The sequence below is a fragment of the Aptenodytes forsteri genome, unplaced genomic scaffold (assembly GCF_000699145.1).
Source record: "Aptenodytes forsteri isolate BGI_AS27 unplaced genomic scaffold, ASM69914v1 Scaffold54, whole genome shotgun sequence".
NCBI classification, from domain to species: domain Eukaryota; kingdom Metazoa; phylum Chordata; class Aves; order Sphenisciformes; family Spheniscidae; genus Aptenodytes; species Aptenodytes forsteri.
The window spans coordinates 17,793,135-17,808,723 of NW_008796044.1; the positions used below are offsets into that span (position 1 = coordinate 17,793,135).

A 15,589-nucleotide genomic window follows, 5' to 3' on the forward strand; every position below is an offset into this window, starting at 1 on the left:
TTTTTTTTTTAAGCGGGCATGAATATAATGCTGGTGGAGAAAATGAGTCAGATGATGGGTAAAGTGTGTTAAACTATCTAATGGGGTTCAGGGTTTTCGCTATTTTTATTGGTTTTATAATGACCTTGATGACCTTCTCCTTAAAAAGGAAAAGGAGCCCCTTCCCACGAAGCTGTGCTGTGGGGCCTCAGCGAAGCACAAACAGCACCTGAATTCGTCTCTACCCAGCGGGACACTTAAACACGTACCCGAAATATTTTTGATTCCAAACTCTGCTTTTCATGTTTTGATATATTGAATGAACTGGAATAATGGTTTAAATTACTGTTTGTGGCCTGTTGTACCCCGATCATGCCGCATACAGACAAGGAGCAGCTTCAGGTCTGGATGCTGAAGGTCGGCGCGTGGTGGAGTTACGGGGCTGCTCTCGTGTCCCCTCCTCGGTGCTGTGCAGCCCGGTGGGGTGGTTTTCTCATTTAAGCTGTGGGCTGTGTCTGGCAAATGGATCTTTTAATGCAGTCACCTACAGAAACACTAACTTCAAGAGAGGCGTTTGTGGATGGTGAGGGGATTTGCTGTCGTGCCTGTGCCTGGCAGCAGCACACACTCTCCCTGTGCCGGGTGCCCTAATGGTGGTACAAGGGGTGGGTGGATCCCCTGGCCCTACGTAATTAATGGAATGCATCGGTTTACCCATTATTTTTTTTTCAATAAATTCCACGTGTGGCAGAGCAATTTTTACCCTTTTTTTTTTTTTTTTTCAATAAATTCCACGTGTGGCAGAGCAATTTACAGTGCTTGTAAGCAGCTGCCCTCTTTCCTGAAGGCATCTGGTAACTGGGCCAGCCCTCGCTGTGTTGCTCAATGGGAGCCGAACAGGGAATAAGTTTAACTTCCCTGGCCCAATGGTTGTTCCTGGGACAGGCGTACCTCCAGGCAGAGAAACGCATGGGAACAGAGAGGTGTTTAATTGAATCTGTGGGAATGTGGAGGTTCCAGTACCTCCCTGATGAGCTGACAATTGCTGTTTATATTTGACTTGAGCCTTTCTTTTCTTTAAAACAGCATTGACCCCTTGAAGTCTGTCCCACGGAACAGAAATGGGATTGATGTGGAGTCAGATGTCTACAAGATGCTTCAGGATTATGAAAAGCCCATTTCGGAGCCTAAGCAGTCGGGATCCTTCCGATACTTGCAGGGCATGTTGGAGGCTGGCGAGAACGGTAAGGAGGTTGGCACCCAGAGCGTGTCCCAAGGAGTCCCCTACACCTCCCCACGACCAGGGCTGTGGCACTGCACTGCTGCGGGGCTTGAACCATCATTCGGTCCCTCTGCACCGCGTTCCATGGCCCCACACCCACCAAGCTGCTGTTGCAGGCTTAACCTCCTTCTCCTTCCCTTGCTGAGGTCCAGAAGCTTGAAAAGCCTCTAAAGGACCCGTCTGCGAGAGCTGATGGGGGGCGGGTTTGCAAACTCCCCTGCTCTGTCATTTTACCACACGTCGCCTCGGTGCTGAGGCAGCTCAGCTCAACACGGGAGGGTCCAAGCACCCTGTGAGGGGGGAGCACCCAGATGGCAGGTTTCAAATCAGGGTTTCAGATACTCAGGCCAGCATCCGGGGGCTTACCAAATTTTGTGGCTGACTTGAGCATCATGTGAAAGTTGGATTTGCCAACAGCTTCTGCGCAGCAGCTGTTTTCCTGAGATGGCTTGTGAAACGTAATGGCCTGAAGCGGTTGTGTAAGATCACCGGTGGAGAACCGTGGGCCTGTTTGAGTAAATGACATTTGCATAAGGACGTGGGATGGTCCTCAGCAACGCCGGGATAGAGATCAGGAGCTCTTGGCTCACTTCTCAGGGCTGTCACAGCTTCCTGCCTGTGTCGTTAACACGGGCAGGAGCCAAATCCAAGCATTAGATAATAAGGTCCCCAAACTGTACACTTCAGCTTCTTTTTATTTGCCTTTCAGCCTTAGGTCCATTGGGGCTTTTATGTTCAAACTTTCAGGCTTCGCTTTACAGTCATTAGGGCAAGACGACTTTCTGCTTCCTTCCAAGAGCCTCATACTCCAATCATGTGAATCCAGGAACTTGGATTTTATGGGAAAACACCAACTAGTGCAAATCTCATTATGAAGCTGCGAGAGGTAGCGAGTCAGGCTGCTGCACTTCAGTTTCTCTGTATATAAAATGATGGAGAACGATATTCTTTGACTAGAAGGATATTGCTTCTTGCTTCACAAGAAGCATGATCGCAGGTAACTTCTGAGCATCAAGAGTTTCCGCCCATTTTAGTTTCCTCAGTAGTACTTAGGCATGTCCACAAAGCCTGAGATGGGATCGGCCTTGGAAGTACCGCGTGTAAATATTACAGCCCCTCCTAGGCTGGCAGGAAAACTGATGTTAATTACAAGTTCCAGATGTACCTTCATCTCCTTCACCAAGAGCAAGCACAAGCAGCTTCCCAGCGAGGCGTCTGCTGCACCCCCAGGTCTCCTCATTAGGAAGAAGCAAATAGGAAGCGCCTGCGTTAATCCCGGTTAATAACGCTTGCTACTCTCTCTGTGCCAGGAGAAGGGAACAAAACTGAAGCTTGGCTGGTTTGCTCCTGCCTCCCCTCGCATCCTGCGGCCCTGGGGTGGCAGAAACCCAGCGCTGCCCTTCGGGAGGAAGGGAGAAAGAAAAGGGTGTGGGCTGGGGGAAGGGGAGGACAAAGGGGTGCCGGGACAGCCCCTGGACCCTGGCAGTGTCTTGGCGCTAGCCCATCGCTGATGCAGCGCCGCGTGTTCGGAGCCTGGGGCTGAGACGCTGCTGATGGGTACCAGCCAGCGTGGCGGCAGGCTGGAGAGGTCACCTCGGGGGGCTCTGCCACCGACCCTTTCCCTCTCGGCTGTGCTGCGCAGCAGGCAGAGGGGATGTGCGCCTGGCTGCAGGCACGGTCTTGCTCATGCCTCGGTCGTTACGATGCTATCAGTGTTTATTTCATAAGGGATGAGAAATTAAGTGAAAAGCATCTCTCCTGGCATAAAGCTCAGTGATGTTTCATCACGGTTGAAATCCACGTGAGTGTTCCTGCTAGGTTGTTTTACAGCTTCCACCCCGCTCCTTTTTCCTTAAGCCTAAAATTACACATTTTTGCCCGAGCCTGCTGTGCGTTGTCCTTTTAAAGTCAAGATCTCCTCTCCTGAGGAGCTGGGTGTCTCAGGCAACGACCTGTTTTATATGGAAGGTGTTTCTACTGGAAGCCGTATTTTCTTCAGCATCACCAGCTCCATCCCGTGCCTGTAAGGAGCAATGCTTCGTACTGAGGATCTGGTGGAGGCTGGAGGAATCGCAGCAGTCGTCTCTGTAGGTGCCCTTGGCGCGGGAAGAATGAGCACTGCAGCCACAAACGGGGACAGCGATGGTTAAGATTGTGGAGTTAAAGCATCTCACTGCCCTGCTGAGGACCCTAAATTACGATGAGTCTGTGGGCTGGTACGTAGAAGGAAATGATCCATCGTTCGGGAAGATGGGAAGCAGCCTTCTCTGCAGGGCTCGTTTTGCTGTGAGATCTCTTCCCCCCCCCTTTTTAAGCAGTTTATCCAAGCACTCTGTCTGAGAGACAGTGACAGCTTAACTGTTAAATGTTGGCAGATGAGTGTGTCTAGTCCAAGCACACTCATGCTGGGGGAAGCCAACAGCTTGAGCAGTTGTTTCGGTTAATTCCCAGCAAGGCAGCGGAAGGACTCGACAGGTGAGCTTGGCTGGAGCCAGCCGAGCGCTCGGAGGACCCCCGGGGTAGAGCAGCGCCGGTCCTCTCCTCGGAGACAGTCTCGCATGTACCAAGGCTCTCAGCGTCTCTGAATATTACAGTCTATCTTGGGAAAGTGGGGCGTGGTGGGAAATTATTTCTTTAGGTTTTACTCGCTTGGCTGGGACCGTTGGCAGCGTTGGACTCTGAATCAGAGCCGTGTCTGGAGATGGGATCTGCTGTGCGAGGATGCCTGCGCATCCCCAGAGTAACCCCGGGGGGGGAAGGGTCGGGCGTGCTCCCTCCTCCCCAGCCGAGCCCAGGACAGCGGGCGTTCTAGAGACACACCGGACGGGGGAGCGGGGGGTCTCTCCGTGGAAGGAAGCTCTGCCGAGCAATGCCCTTCAAAACCTACCGCGTGAACCTGTACGGGATCAGTGAGCGACCACCGGTGATGATGCACCGCTTCCAGGTACTAACGACTCACTTTAGGAAATGCAGACGTTCCTGGAGCCGCGGTGGGCACTTCAGAGCAAGATCCAAGTGGAAGTTTCCAAAACTGGTGCAGTGTGTATGGACACCTGAGTCAGAAAGTGCCTGGGGCCCTGCTGAGACCTCCTGGGCATCGTGGGCTTTAAGCACACATTTAAGATTGACCGTGGGCTGAAATACCCTGGAAGCTCGGGGGAGCGTAGGAAGCCCAGACGCTGAAGAATGGCTTGTTCGTCCAAGAGCTCCTCTGCTGCTTTTCCAAACTCTGTCAGCTGATGGAGTAAAATATATTGTCCTTTTTCATGAGCTTTTCCTTTCTATAACCTTAGGCCATCACAGAGGAACCACAGATCAGTGTGTACCCAAAAGACCAGTGAGCCGTGAGCCATGAAAAACCGTGCAGTGAATACTGGAGGCTTTTAAGTGTCCCAGTGGTTGGCAACAAGCGTGTTTGTATTGTCCGAAGTGCGAGGGCAGATGATAGATCTGTAGGGAGGGGGGCTGCAACGCTGAAAACTTTGCCATGATATTGTTCGTATGCACAAAATTTTCATTGCTTCCTTCCCCGTCGTTGGATCTTTATGAAGGGAGGCTTGGTGCCCCAGAAGACCTTATCTTCTGTCACAATGTTTTATTTTAGATTGAGATTAAATGAGTGTTGTAGGAAGAAAAATGCATGTCATTCTATTATTGTTTGTTTTCATTTGCCTAATTCTCCAAAAGGCTTTCGTTTTTGTCTCCTTGACTGATGGTGGATCTACCGAGTGCGCCTGAAATGTTGGTGTGATAGAACCTCTTCTTTCTGGAGCTTTTCTGAGATTTTTGCTATTTATATTTCTTAACTTAGTAAATAGTATTGCAGCCAAATTCATCTCTCATTTCTAGAATGAGGCTGCTTTGCCTTTTGACAAGGTGTATATACTGAGCTGGCGCTATCACAGTGTGCGGATAGATCATCTGCTGATGCAGCCAAGGGCTTCTGCCACCATCCGTGCTTCGTTAGGATGAGCAGTTGCAAGTTCTGTTGTGACAGGCAGAGACTCATCTGACTGCTTCAGGAAAAAAAAAAGGAAAGGAAAAAAAAAGAGGGGGCGGGGGGAAGCAGCCCCAAGAGGACAAGTTTTCAATCTGTGTCTGTTTAAAATTCTTGGCAGGTGAAAAACTCGACAAACTGAGCAACCCCCGAAACATCAAGTCCCCAGTGTCAAAGCTTGGCGGTGCCATGTCTGGGCTGCAGATGCTCCCCGAGTGCACCCGCTGCGGGAACGGGATCGTGTAAGTGTCGCGTCTCGCTGGAGCCCCCAGTTCGGTGGGGACAGTAATGCAGGGACGTGGCTGGGTCGGGCCCTACCAGACACGCAGGTTAGAATTTGTAGCAGAACACCTTGAATCCCTTTCTGGTTTTTGCTAACCGTACGTAAACCTGGAATTGAGGAATATGGTTTGCATTGCCCCTTTTAAGGGAATCTTGCAGCAAAACAGGGATGATTCATGGGATGGTTTCTGCCCTGCTTATCATAGTAACTGCCCGGGGACTATGAATAGCACCGGCGGCGCTGGCACTCTTTCACTGCCTTATGGAGGGAGAAACGCATCAAGGGTCAAGTAGAAGAGGTCTGCAGATTATTTTTGTTTGTTTGTTTGAAGTTACTCTCCGACAGATGGATGTTGGGTCTGATTTCAGAGAATATAGGTGTTTTTTCTGCTTCATCGTGTTGTAATTTGTTCCGTTGTAATTTACGTTCTGCTCAAGACAGATTTGCTGGCCGAGAGTCCTCTGCTCTGCAAATGCCTATAACCACCTTCTTGCTGGTGCTGTGAGCTGAGGGTCTCTGCTCCAAAAGCCACGGTGCCTGCGCGTGTGCACAGCCCCAGACCTGCCAGCGGCGCTTGGAGGATGCTGGCTCCCGATACTCAGATCTGGGCTGGGCTTGAGAGTCTGCTTTGCATCGAGCCGTGGTGCCGCAGAGGGGTGCGGGCAAATGGGAATGGAGCATCCCTTCCCACAGAAATATGGCGGAGCCACGCCTGGAGCGGGGTGGCAGCTTTGGGTGGGCTGAGATGTTGCAGTGGGAACCCACAATAACACCCTTACGTGCCCCTACATGCCGCTTTCCTTCACTTACTCCGTTTTACTCGAGGCAGCAGGAAGAGCTGTTTATGCTCACGGTTTCTCCGTCTCACCCGAGCTTTCCCCATCTCTCACCAGGGGCACGATCGTCAAAGCTCGAGACAAGCTCTACCACCCCGAGTGCTTCATGTGCGACGACTGTGGCCTCAACCTGAAGCAGAGAGGGTATTTCTTCATCGAAGAGCAGCTGTACTGCGAGACGCACGCGAAGGAGAGGGTTAAGCCCCCCGAGGGATATGACGTAGTGGCTGTTTATCCAAACGCTAAAGTTGAACTTGTCTAAACCCAGGCTGTGCTCCGGAGAGGTCGGGCGGCCGCGCGCCCACCCACGTCCTCCCCGCCGGCTGCGCAATGTGGCTGTAATCAACCCCGATTACCAAAGCCCAAGTTAAAATGCCTTTTCCTAGATAAAACCGTTTACACTTGGGATCTCCAGGGGATGGTGTTGAAAGCATACGAACAGGTTTTTCCCTTCTTTTTGACACTCTGCTTTTTGGGTTGCTGTGTTGGGTTATTAGTCTGTGCCATAACCTTATCCAAGATCTGTGTAAATATCGATTAATTCTATACTCTGTTTCATATAAAACCAGTATTCCTTTTTTTGCCTCCCTCTTCTGAAAAAGCAAGGAAGATGTTTTAAAAGCTCAAAGAAAATAAGGCACTTTAACAAAAGAAGCTGGCTCCTGTATCCTGACCTTAATCTCCTGCCCTCCAGCTGCCCCGGTGGTTAAAAACCGACCCCCTGAGGAGTCTGGGACGCGGTTCCGGTGGGTTGGGGTCCCCAGCTCAGTCCCATCTCAGCAGATGTGCCAAGGAAGGGCAGTCTCTTAAAACAGTAATTGCTGTGAAATTCCCTGGATCAGGGCAGTGCAGTTTGAGGCTGGCACAGACCGATGCGAGTTCCCCAAGAGATCTCCACATTGAGTGTGCGACGAGGCTTTTTTTCTTCCTTCTTTCACTCCTAATTCAGTTGTTCTCTGTCATCTAATCACCCGAGCACACCTTTACAGGACACTGAAATGGCACGGAGCCCACCTCAGCTATTCCCACCTCCCATGCTCCTGCCCCACGGCTGTCCGTGCTTTGGCCGTTCTGACTCTTCCCCAGCTTTTGCTATATTTTTGTAGTCCTTTATTTCTAGATCCCCAGACTGCTGCCATCTGGGTCTGCCTCGCAGTGGGGAGGTGGTGACAAAATCCCTCCAGGCGCTTAGGGAGGTAACTGGAGCGGCAGTGAGCCCAGCTGTGAGCCCCGAGTCCAGAGGCAATGGGTTCGGATTTATACCCGTATCCCAAGGCTGCGCTTTTAGCCAGGTCCGTTGCCCACTTTATTTGATTGGGGAAAAGTTTTTGAGGATCTTGGGATGTTGCTTCATTGGAGAAATGTTTTTTTTTTTTCACGTTGGTGTTTGGAGGAGAGAGAGTTTAGTCACCCAGCTGCTGGATGCCACCGCACGTGGTGGTAGGAGCCGTGTGTTTGGTACCACGAGGTTACTTCTGCTTTGCGACGGCCTCCCTTGTCCCCCTCACTTGAGAGAGGGAGGATGGGGGGGAGAAAAAGAAATGTCTGTGCTCGCTTCTCTTCTGTGGAAAAGGAAAATAAGAGATGGGGCAATGGCCAAAGCGCTCCTTCCCCTTCTGGCTCTCCATAACGGGGCTCTGAGAAATCTGGGACTGGAGGAGGGTCAGGAGCATTATCCAGCTGGGGATGGACACACAATTTCTTCCTTACAGGTTCTGCACCCCAGAGGGAGTAAGGATTTTGGGGTGTCACAGGGCCGCATTTAGACCTTTTTGTGTGGTGCCTTGTAGGGATTTAAGCAGCTCCTGCCCTGTGCCTGGCAGCCTCCCAGCAGGCTGGGCTGCCCAAGCGTGCATCCCGGCTGGGTACCACCTCGCAGCCGGAGGGATGCTGGCCCTGCGCATTCCTGCTAGCACCTCCCCCTCCTTCTGCCATCAGGATTTTTAATTATTAAAGTACAAGAAACACGTGGAAAATCTTATCACAGCGCTGAGCCTTGTTTTTCTTGTATTTGCATAGCCTTGCTCAGTAGGTTGGACCATCTGAAGGGAAATACTTGGGATGACTGTAAATGATGAGGAGACTAACAATAATCAGGTGGGAAGTGTAACTGCCCCTTGTCTGCAGGCCTCTGCTTGGAGCTCGTTAGTTTGCTATTATCAGAGACACTTGTTCTGAATTCCCCCATTAACCTCACGCGTTGCTGGGCCGAGCTCCGGTGCCCATAGCTTGAAAGTTCAGGCTTCACCCAAACCCAGGACTGAATCCAGCTCGGCTGAGCGACGGAAAACTCACGACACGAATGGTGCCCGGGGGCTTTTCCCATTTTCCATGGCAGACGGTCGCAGCTGCCGGCGGGGGCTGTATGTCACTCTCTGCAGCTCTTGTCCCCTGTTTGGCTCCATCTGCACGGCGGTTGTGTCCTGCGGGGATTCCAGGTGTCTTGCAGTTCTGGCACAGGGAACAGCTTAGAAATTCATATATTGTTTCATTGCCATCATTCTGAACACCTGAGCGGGCTGCTGGTGGGGCATCCTTAGTGGTCTTGCCCGGCTGCTGCACCAGTACAGCACTGGGAGCACTGGGCAGGGGGCTTTTCTTTTAATTTGCAACCAAGTTCCCACAAATCAATTTTTCCACGCGGTTGTCTCATGATACCCTTTCTTAGGAGTAATCAACTCATTTGATCCCCCCCGAGGAGCCTAAAGCTGGAGCCGCCTCACACAACCCCATCCCAGGGCACGTTGATTGCTGGCTTCAGGCCACATCGCTCACGTTATCGGGTTTGTAGGAGCTGCCTGAAGCCGAGCGAGCCTCCCGTGTCACCAGGTAACGCTATTTAACTCTGTAAAACGTGGGGAGGGTGCTGTTTGTGTGAAATACAAAATAAAATTGTATTGTCGGTTTTACGTCTCGCGTTACTTGGCTTGGCCTTTGCCTGGTCCCTGACTGGGTCTCCCGTGGCAGTACCCCTACGTGCGGGGGTCCCTCAGCATCCAGATAAGGAGGACACTGGATAAACTTTAAAAAGCGTCTCGGAAACAGAGAGCCGCACTTCTCACGGCATTGTGCATTGGGAGCCTTGTTTGAGGTTTGGTCTCTGTTTTGGGGGAGGTGTTGGGTGGTTGTTTTGGGGTTGTGGTTTTTTTTTAACTCCTGAGACCTTCCTGGGACCCTGCGTCCATCGGGTGCGGAGATGGGAAGGGCCATCGTGTCTCTGCCCATTACGTGAACGCCCGCGGGTGCCCGGCTCCTCTCCCGGTGTGACCCAGCTCATCCTGCGATGGTCCAGAGCTTTATTGCGTCTGCCCCTGCATAAGGCAAATGAATTAGGTTTATTAGCAGTGTTTAACCAGCCACGGTGCTGCTCCAAGGGTACCCTCTCCCACCTGATGGCCCAGGCGCTCGCTGGACCAGGAGCCCCAGCTCTGTGGGGCTGAGGATGTCACCTGCCGTGTCACCATGGGAGGGATCTGGGCAGCACCTAGGCTGGAAAACACCCTTTTTCCCAAGGATGATATAAACCGCGGTACAGCTGTAAGCAAACAGCGCTCCTGAAAATCCCCTTGCATGGCATCGGCTGCAGGACTGCTCAGGCTTGTTCCCCATAAGCCAGCACAGGGAGCCTGGAGCTGCGACACCGGCACGGCGGGGGCAAAGCCGGTCCCCAAAGCCCTGCCCCACCCCGTCATTGCTGACCCTCAAAGCACAGCAACCCGCCGGGTGGTAGGAGCGCGGGGGATCAGGAGGGCGAGGGCGGGCTCGCTGGGGTTTAGCAGCTATGTGATAGAGGGATGTTTGCTTATGTAGCTAAACCTCGATAGGTCTGGTTTTAACAGTTGATTGATATTCGATTCACTGGTATGTGGGAAGGTCAGAAGTAATGCGAGTTAAGTGCCTCCAACAGATACTTAATCTAAAAGGTTTTATTTGGAAAGCGTTCATATATGGAAATTGTTGCTTGTATGTGCCTAAAAATATTTAAAAAGCCAAAGTCTCTCAGGATCCGCATGTGGTATGGAAGATTTTCATATAGTTTGGGTCTGTGTAACTCCATGTCTAATTAGTGCACATACTCAAATAATTAACATGCTTATGACTCTCTCCCCAGTTAGTGATTTTTCATTCACCCTTGAATGGATGTGTATGTCAGATGTGGTTATATGTTGTAGCCACCAAGACCCCCGGCCCCTCTGCCCTGGGCACTGCTGCTGCGAGGCTTCAGTCTCACGGCTGAGCTCCGCGGGGCGATCCCCAGGTGTGAGACTGAAGAGGGGGACGCAGGGTGCCTGGGTGGTGCTGGGGCCCCTCTGAGACCCCCCTGCTGTCCCTGTGGCAGCCTTGGCCCATGCAGCAGCCGCCGTCTGACTTGCCCAGCCCCGGGAGCCTCCTCCGGGCTCCTCGCTGCTCTGGAAAAAATGACACGTAAGATCAAACATGATGAAGGGCACCACTTATTTACTAAATGAGATGGGACCGGGGCCAAACTGATTTAAGTTCTAATTGTTTAACTTCTTCCATGTATCATCATTAAAGTTTCCTACTTAGCCGGGCATTATTTCCACCACCACACCCCCTTTCTTCTGCTGCTTTGTTGGAGTTGTTTAACATTGTTTTTGTTATTGGACGGCTGCCGCAGGGACCTTAAAAGAGTCTCAGCTGGTCCATTTGTATTAGGATAAAAGTCCTTGTGCCATAGGAGGGGAGGTAGAGGAAGAGAGTCTCATTGGAAAAGTTCTCTCTCCTCCCTTTCTCATGTGTGAAAGAAGCTATTTTAATTACTTTAGGGGAAAAAATCTTCCCCACGTGTATAATAAGAGAGGCAAAACTGCTCCTGACTGTAGGGGCACTTATCTGCAAGTTATTTTGCCTCTCTGTTTCTCCCCAGGAAAGCGCAGGCTGCCAGGAGACACCCGCAGAGCTCCCCCAGCGCAGGAGCAGCTTCTCTCGCTGGGACATTTAAATATTTTGAATTTTTACGTAGTCCTAAAGCAGTTCCTTTGCGGAGGGAGAGCTGGTGGGGAGGGCCTGGGCTGCGGCCAGCGCTGCTGCTTTGGGCAGTTAATGTGCACAGCGTCGCTCTCTTGCTGTGCAAAGACGCTGCTCAAGCACACTTCAGGCTTTTAGCTTTATTAATGAAAACAACTACTTTTTTTTTTTTTTTTTGAAGAAACACCTTAGTTCTTCACTTCCTAACCCAAGGGGTGCCGGGAGGCGAGTGGCAGATGTCTGCCCTCTCAGAGCTGATTGACATAGAGCAGACGCAAGCTGGTGGCAGCACGGGATGGCGGTGCTGGGGCCCGGTGGCTGGGGCTCACCTGAGGGACGCTGAGCACCGTCGTTGGAAAAGCCGGCTGGAGGGGACCTCAAGAGGCCACCCGATCCCTGCTCCTGTCCCCAGGCAGCACCAGCCACCAGCGTCCCTCCTGGGAGGTGTCTAGTCCATCCTCAGCATGGAGAGTCCCAGCTCCCCAGGCACCGTTCCAGGGCGTTTCCAAACATATGGGGGGGTGCATGATGTGCAGAGGAAATGTATGGGATGCGTGGGGTAGATAGTGGCAAATGCCCGTGGATTCCTGAGGTGCATGGGGCTATATGGGAAGTGTAGGGATGCATGGGGGTGGTGGGGTGCATGGGGTACATGAGGTGCATAGGCGCAGATGGGGTGCAGGGGCATGGGGGCAGGCCGAGCCCCAGCCCTGCCGGGCGCTGCGCCTGTCTCCTGCACCATCTAGTGATGGAAACCGAAATATCCAGCGGTTTCAGGCAGGATGGGAGAAGAACCTGCGCTGTGAGGATTCCCGGCGTTGTGGGGTGGTTCCTGGGTGGGAACAGCCAAATCCACCCGGCGGGCAGCACTTCTGAGAAACCTCTGGCAAAGGCTGCTCTGGGGGCGGCGGTTTTAAGCCGCAGCGATGGGTTTGAGCCTGTCCCCTGGGCACTTGGCATGCCATCAGACATCCTGTGCCTTCCCTGGTAAGATCCCTCTCGTCTTTCCTTGCTCTGATACAGCCCTGCCTGCCCTGACCCAAAGGCTGAGGGGCCAGGGAAGCAGGAGGGGCGGTGCTGCCCCAGGGCATGGGTGCTGTTCCTCGGTGCAGAGCTCTGCAGGGTGCCTCAATGCATCTGCTCCCGCTGCAGAGCTGCGGTGGAAGCGTGTGCTGGTGCCCTGCTAGCTCACAGGGCCGAAGCGATGCGTCTTACCTGACCAGAGTGACATTGCACCAGGTAAAATTACTTAAGTCCTTGGCATGTGGTCGATGGTCTTGGGAAAGCTGACTCCACTTGAGCAGGTGTGCTTTGGGGGGTTTATTCCATCCTCACACGGGTGCTACGGGCACCCCGGCTCTATCTCTTTTACGGGATTCCTACCACAACTACGATTGCCTGAAAAATAATCATGCTGAGTGCCTGTCTGCCCAGCCCTGCTTAGGAGGGGAAAAGTTCACACGCCACTGCCAGGAACTGGGAAGCGATGGCCACAACTGCCCCTAAAAGCTCTAAGTCCCATAAATTAATGTGGTTTCAAGTGAGCCTTGCACTGGGCCATCCTCAGTACTGCTCCGTGGGTAAATGCACTGCTGAGAGAGCAGCAAGGCTGAAATGAGTCAAGAGTCTTTTCAAGAGTTGCCAGAGAGAATTTTTTCCCAGATGCCGTCAGTCCAGTGGGACGTGGCGCTGATGGACACGATCACCGGCTCCAGCCGCTCCAGGGCAGACAGCAGGCAGGGCTTTGGGCAGAGCACGGCCGTACCACGCTCTAGCCGGCTGGCACGCGAGCTCCAGCCCCTGGGCACAGAGCCCCTCGGAGGACACTCTGCAGACTCAGCAAACACACTTACCAAATGGATTTTGCTTTGCCCCGTCGATAAGCAAGCTTCTACATGATCCGAGTGCTATGCAAACAACATGGAATTACAAAACTTAATTATCATGTGTTTTCTTAATTCCCAGCTCTTGAGATGGCTACCGGGAGGGTGACACAGTAGTCCCACCAAGGCAGAGGATCCCTTGAGAGGGGCCTTGCCCAAGCAGAAGAGAAAGAGCGGAGCAGCCGCGGGCACAGTGGTTAGCCAACCACCCTAACCTGGAGCAGACCAGGAGCTCTGGTGACGGCCGTGCCGGGTGGCAGTGTCACGCAGGGTGAGGGTGATGTGACCGCACACGAGCAGCAGCCAGGCTGCTCCACGGCCACCGGGCAGCTTGCAGCCCGTCGGTGCCGCTTCCTCGCCCAGCCCCTGCCTGACTGGTTTAGGCCGTGTTAGAAAGTATGTTTGCACAGGAACAAAGTATTTGCACAAGAGGTGGTTTCTCAGCTATTCAAAGATTCGTTCCTTCTCACCCTGTGACGGAGGTACTCCCCTTTTGCTCTGCCGGCTCCTAAGCATCTGATTTCACTTTACAGGAATCTCCTTGACCTCATTTCCCACACACTGCTCTTCATCTAATAGCCAAAAGCGTGTTTTAGAAGGCTGCAGTGAAATGCACTGACTGCTTTCAGAGGGGTCATTTGGGAGAACTAGGACTGGTCCTTCCTCTACAGTGAATTTGTGCCGCAACTGCCTGAGCTATTTACCGGTCGCTAATTCTGTGTGGTTTTCACAATCTCCGTGCCTGGGTTGAAGCATCCCTGATGCTGGATGATAAGTGGGGTTTGCAGTTTTTTTGTAGATCTGTAATTTTGCAATTTGTAATTTTTGTAGATTCACAATATAAGGGAAAACCCCATGGTGTTTTCATGCTGCACACATGAAATTTGTAATACGTTAAGGATTCATCTGCAAACCAGATAAACCTGAGCATGTCATACATGTCTACCACTTACTTTTGATGCGCTAAATTTGCAGTCTAACCACAGTTTTTTATGAGCGCTGCAAATCATTCCTCTGTAAACAATTACTGTTGATGGAATAATTAAGATTGCATTAACATTAATGCTTAAGACAATACACTCCCCATTCCTTATTTCCTCATGGGAGCAGGCATGCGTTGCCTGTCTTTACTGTGGTTCTTGCACAGCCCCAGGGCAGGGCAGGGCAGGCTGATGTCTGCTGCCTGCAAGCCCCTGATCTGCCCAAATCAGCCCCCGCCCCGGCTCCCGCTCTGCTCTTATCACTGAGGGCAGCTTTGGGTGTGTGGTGGCCCAGGCCTGGCATCGAGATGCCGCCTCCAGCCTCTCTCCAAGCAGGAGGTATCTAAGTCTTCCCCATTTACTGCATGACATCGGCTCTCCATCCCTTATCCTGAGCAGCAGCTATGCCTGGCCCGGATAAATGCTGCCATCTGCTTCTCTTCCCCAGGCACTGCCACAGCGATCGCTCCCCGGCCTGTGCTTCCACCTTCCCGTGCGCCCACATAACCCTCTGATCATCTCTGCTGGAGACATGCTTCCCCAGCCTGCCCTCGCCCACCGCCAGCATCCTCAGCTCTGCGCAGCCAAACTGTCCCACTCCCAAGCGGGCACCCCACTGTGCACCGCCAGGGAGCTGTATCATCCAAGCAATTCAAGCGCTGTGCGTGTTTTAAACACCGCCGTGTTTCTGAGTGCCCCTTGAGTTATTTCAGAAGATGGCAGTGTGCTCAGATTTCTGAAATGGCTTTACCGGCTGCCTACGTATCTTACTCCAGGCAAAGCCGAGTGTCACCTGTAAAGCGATAATAGTTAACAGATAGGAAACGGGAACATAAAAAGCTTCCCTCCCGAGGCCGGAGCTGCTGCAGGCTCCTTCAGAGCAGACGCTGCTGACCTTGCCTGCTGCGTAAACACCACTGGGAAAAAATACGGTGCTGCAGATAATGACATTTTCAGGGACTGTGAGCTCATTTGATTTCTGAAGCCGTGTCTGATGCTGATTTTTCCCCGTGCCAGCGCGTAGGAGGGGCTCGCATCTCTGCTGCCTCCAGCTCTGCCTGCGTTTCACGGGGTGATGCTGCCACCGGGGAGCTCCGGGGGGAGACACCCCGCTGCCCCCAGCTGTGCTCCCACCGGCCACGGCAGCCCCCCCGGCTCACGGCCTGATCGATAACCGTTCCAGCTGCCGATCCATCAGCTATTATCGTGACTCTCGGCTTTGCCCAGCTCTCGCAGAGCACGTTGTGCGATGGTATTCGTCCATCTTGCAGCAGCATTACAGGGGGAAACCTGGTTCGGGTTCCAGAAGGCGCTGGTTGCAGGGCCCCGGGGAGGGCTCGGGGCGGCGGAGCCACCGCCT

At 52.6% G+C, this 15,589-nt stretch overlaps 1 protein-coding gene across 1 annotated transcript in view; it reads left to right on the forward strand.

The window, feature by feature from the left end:
* The window catches only part of PDLIM4 (PDZ and LIM domain 4), a 60,998-nt gene extending 51,721 nt beyond the window's left edge, over positions 1-9,277 (forward strand). The window contains exons 5-7 of the mRNA XM_009285938.2: positions 1,066-1,223; positions 5,380-5,500; positions 6,435-9,277. Of these exons, the coding sequence (XP_009284213.2) occupies positions 1,066-1,223; positions 5,380-5,500; positions 6,435-6,639 (484 nt within the window). The 3' untranslated portion in view covers positions 6,640-9,277. The remainder of the gene's footprint in view (positions 1-1,065; positions 1,224-5,379; positions 5,501-6,434) is intronic.
* Positions 9,278-15,589: the final 6,312 nt, after the last annotated feature.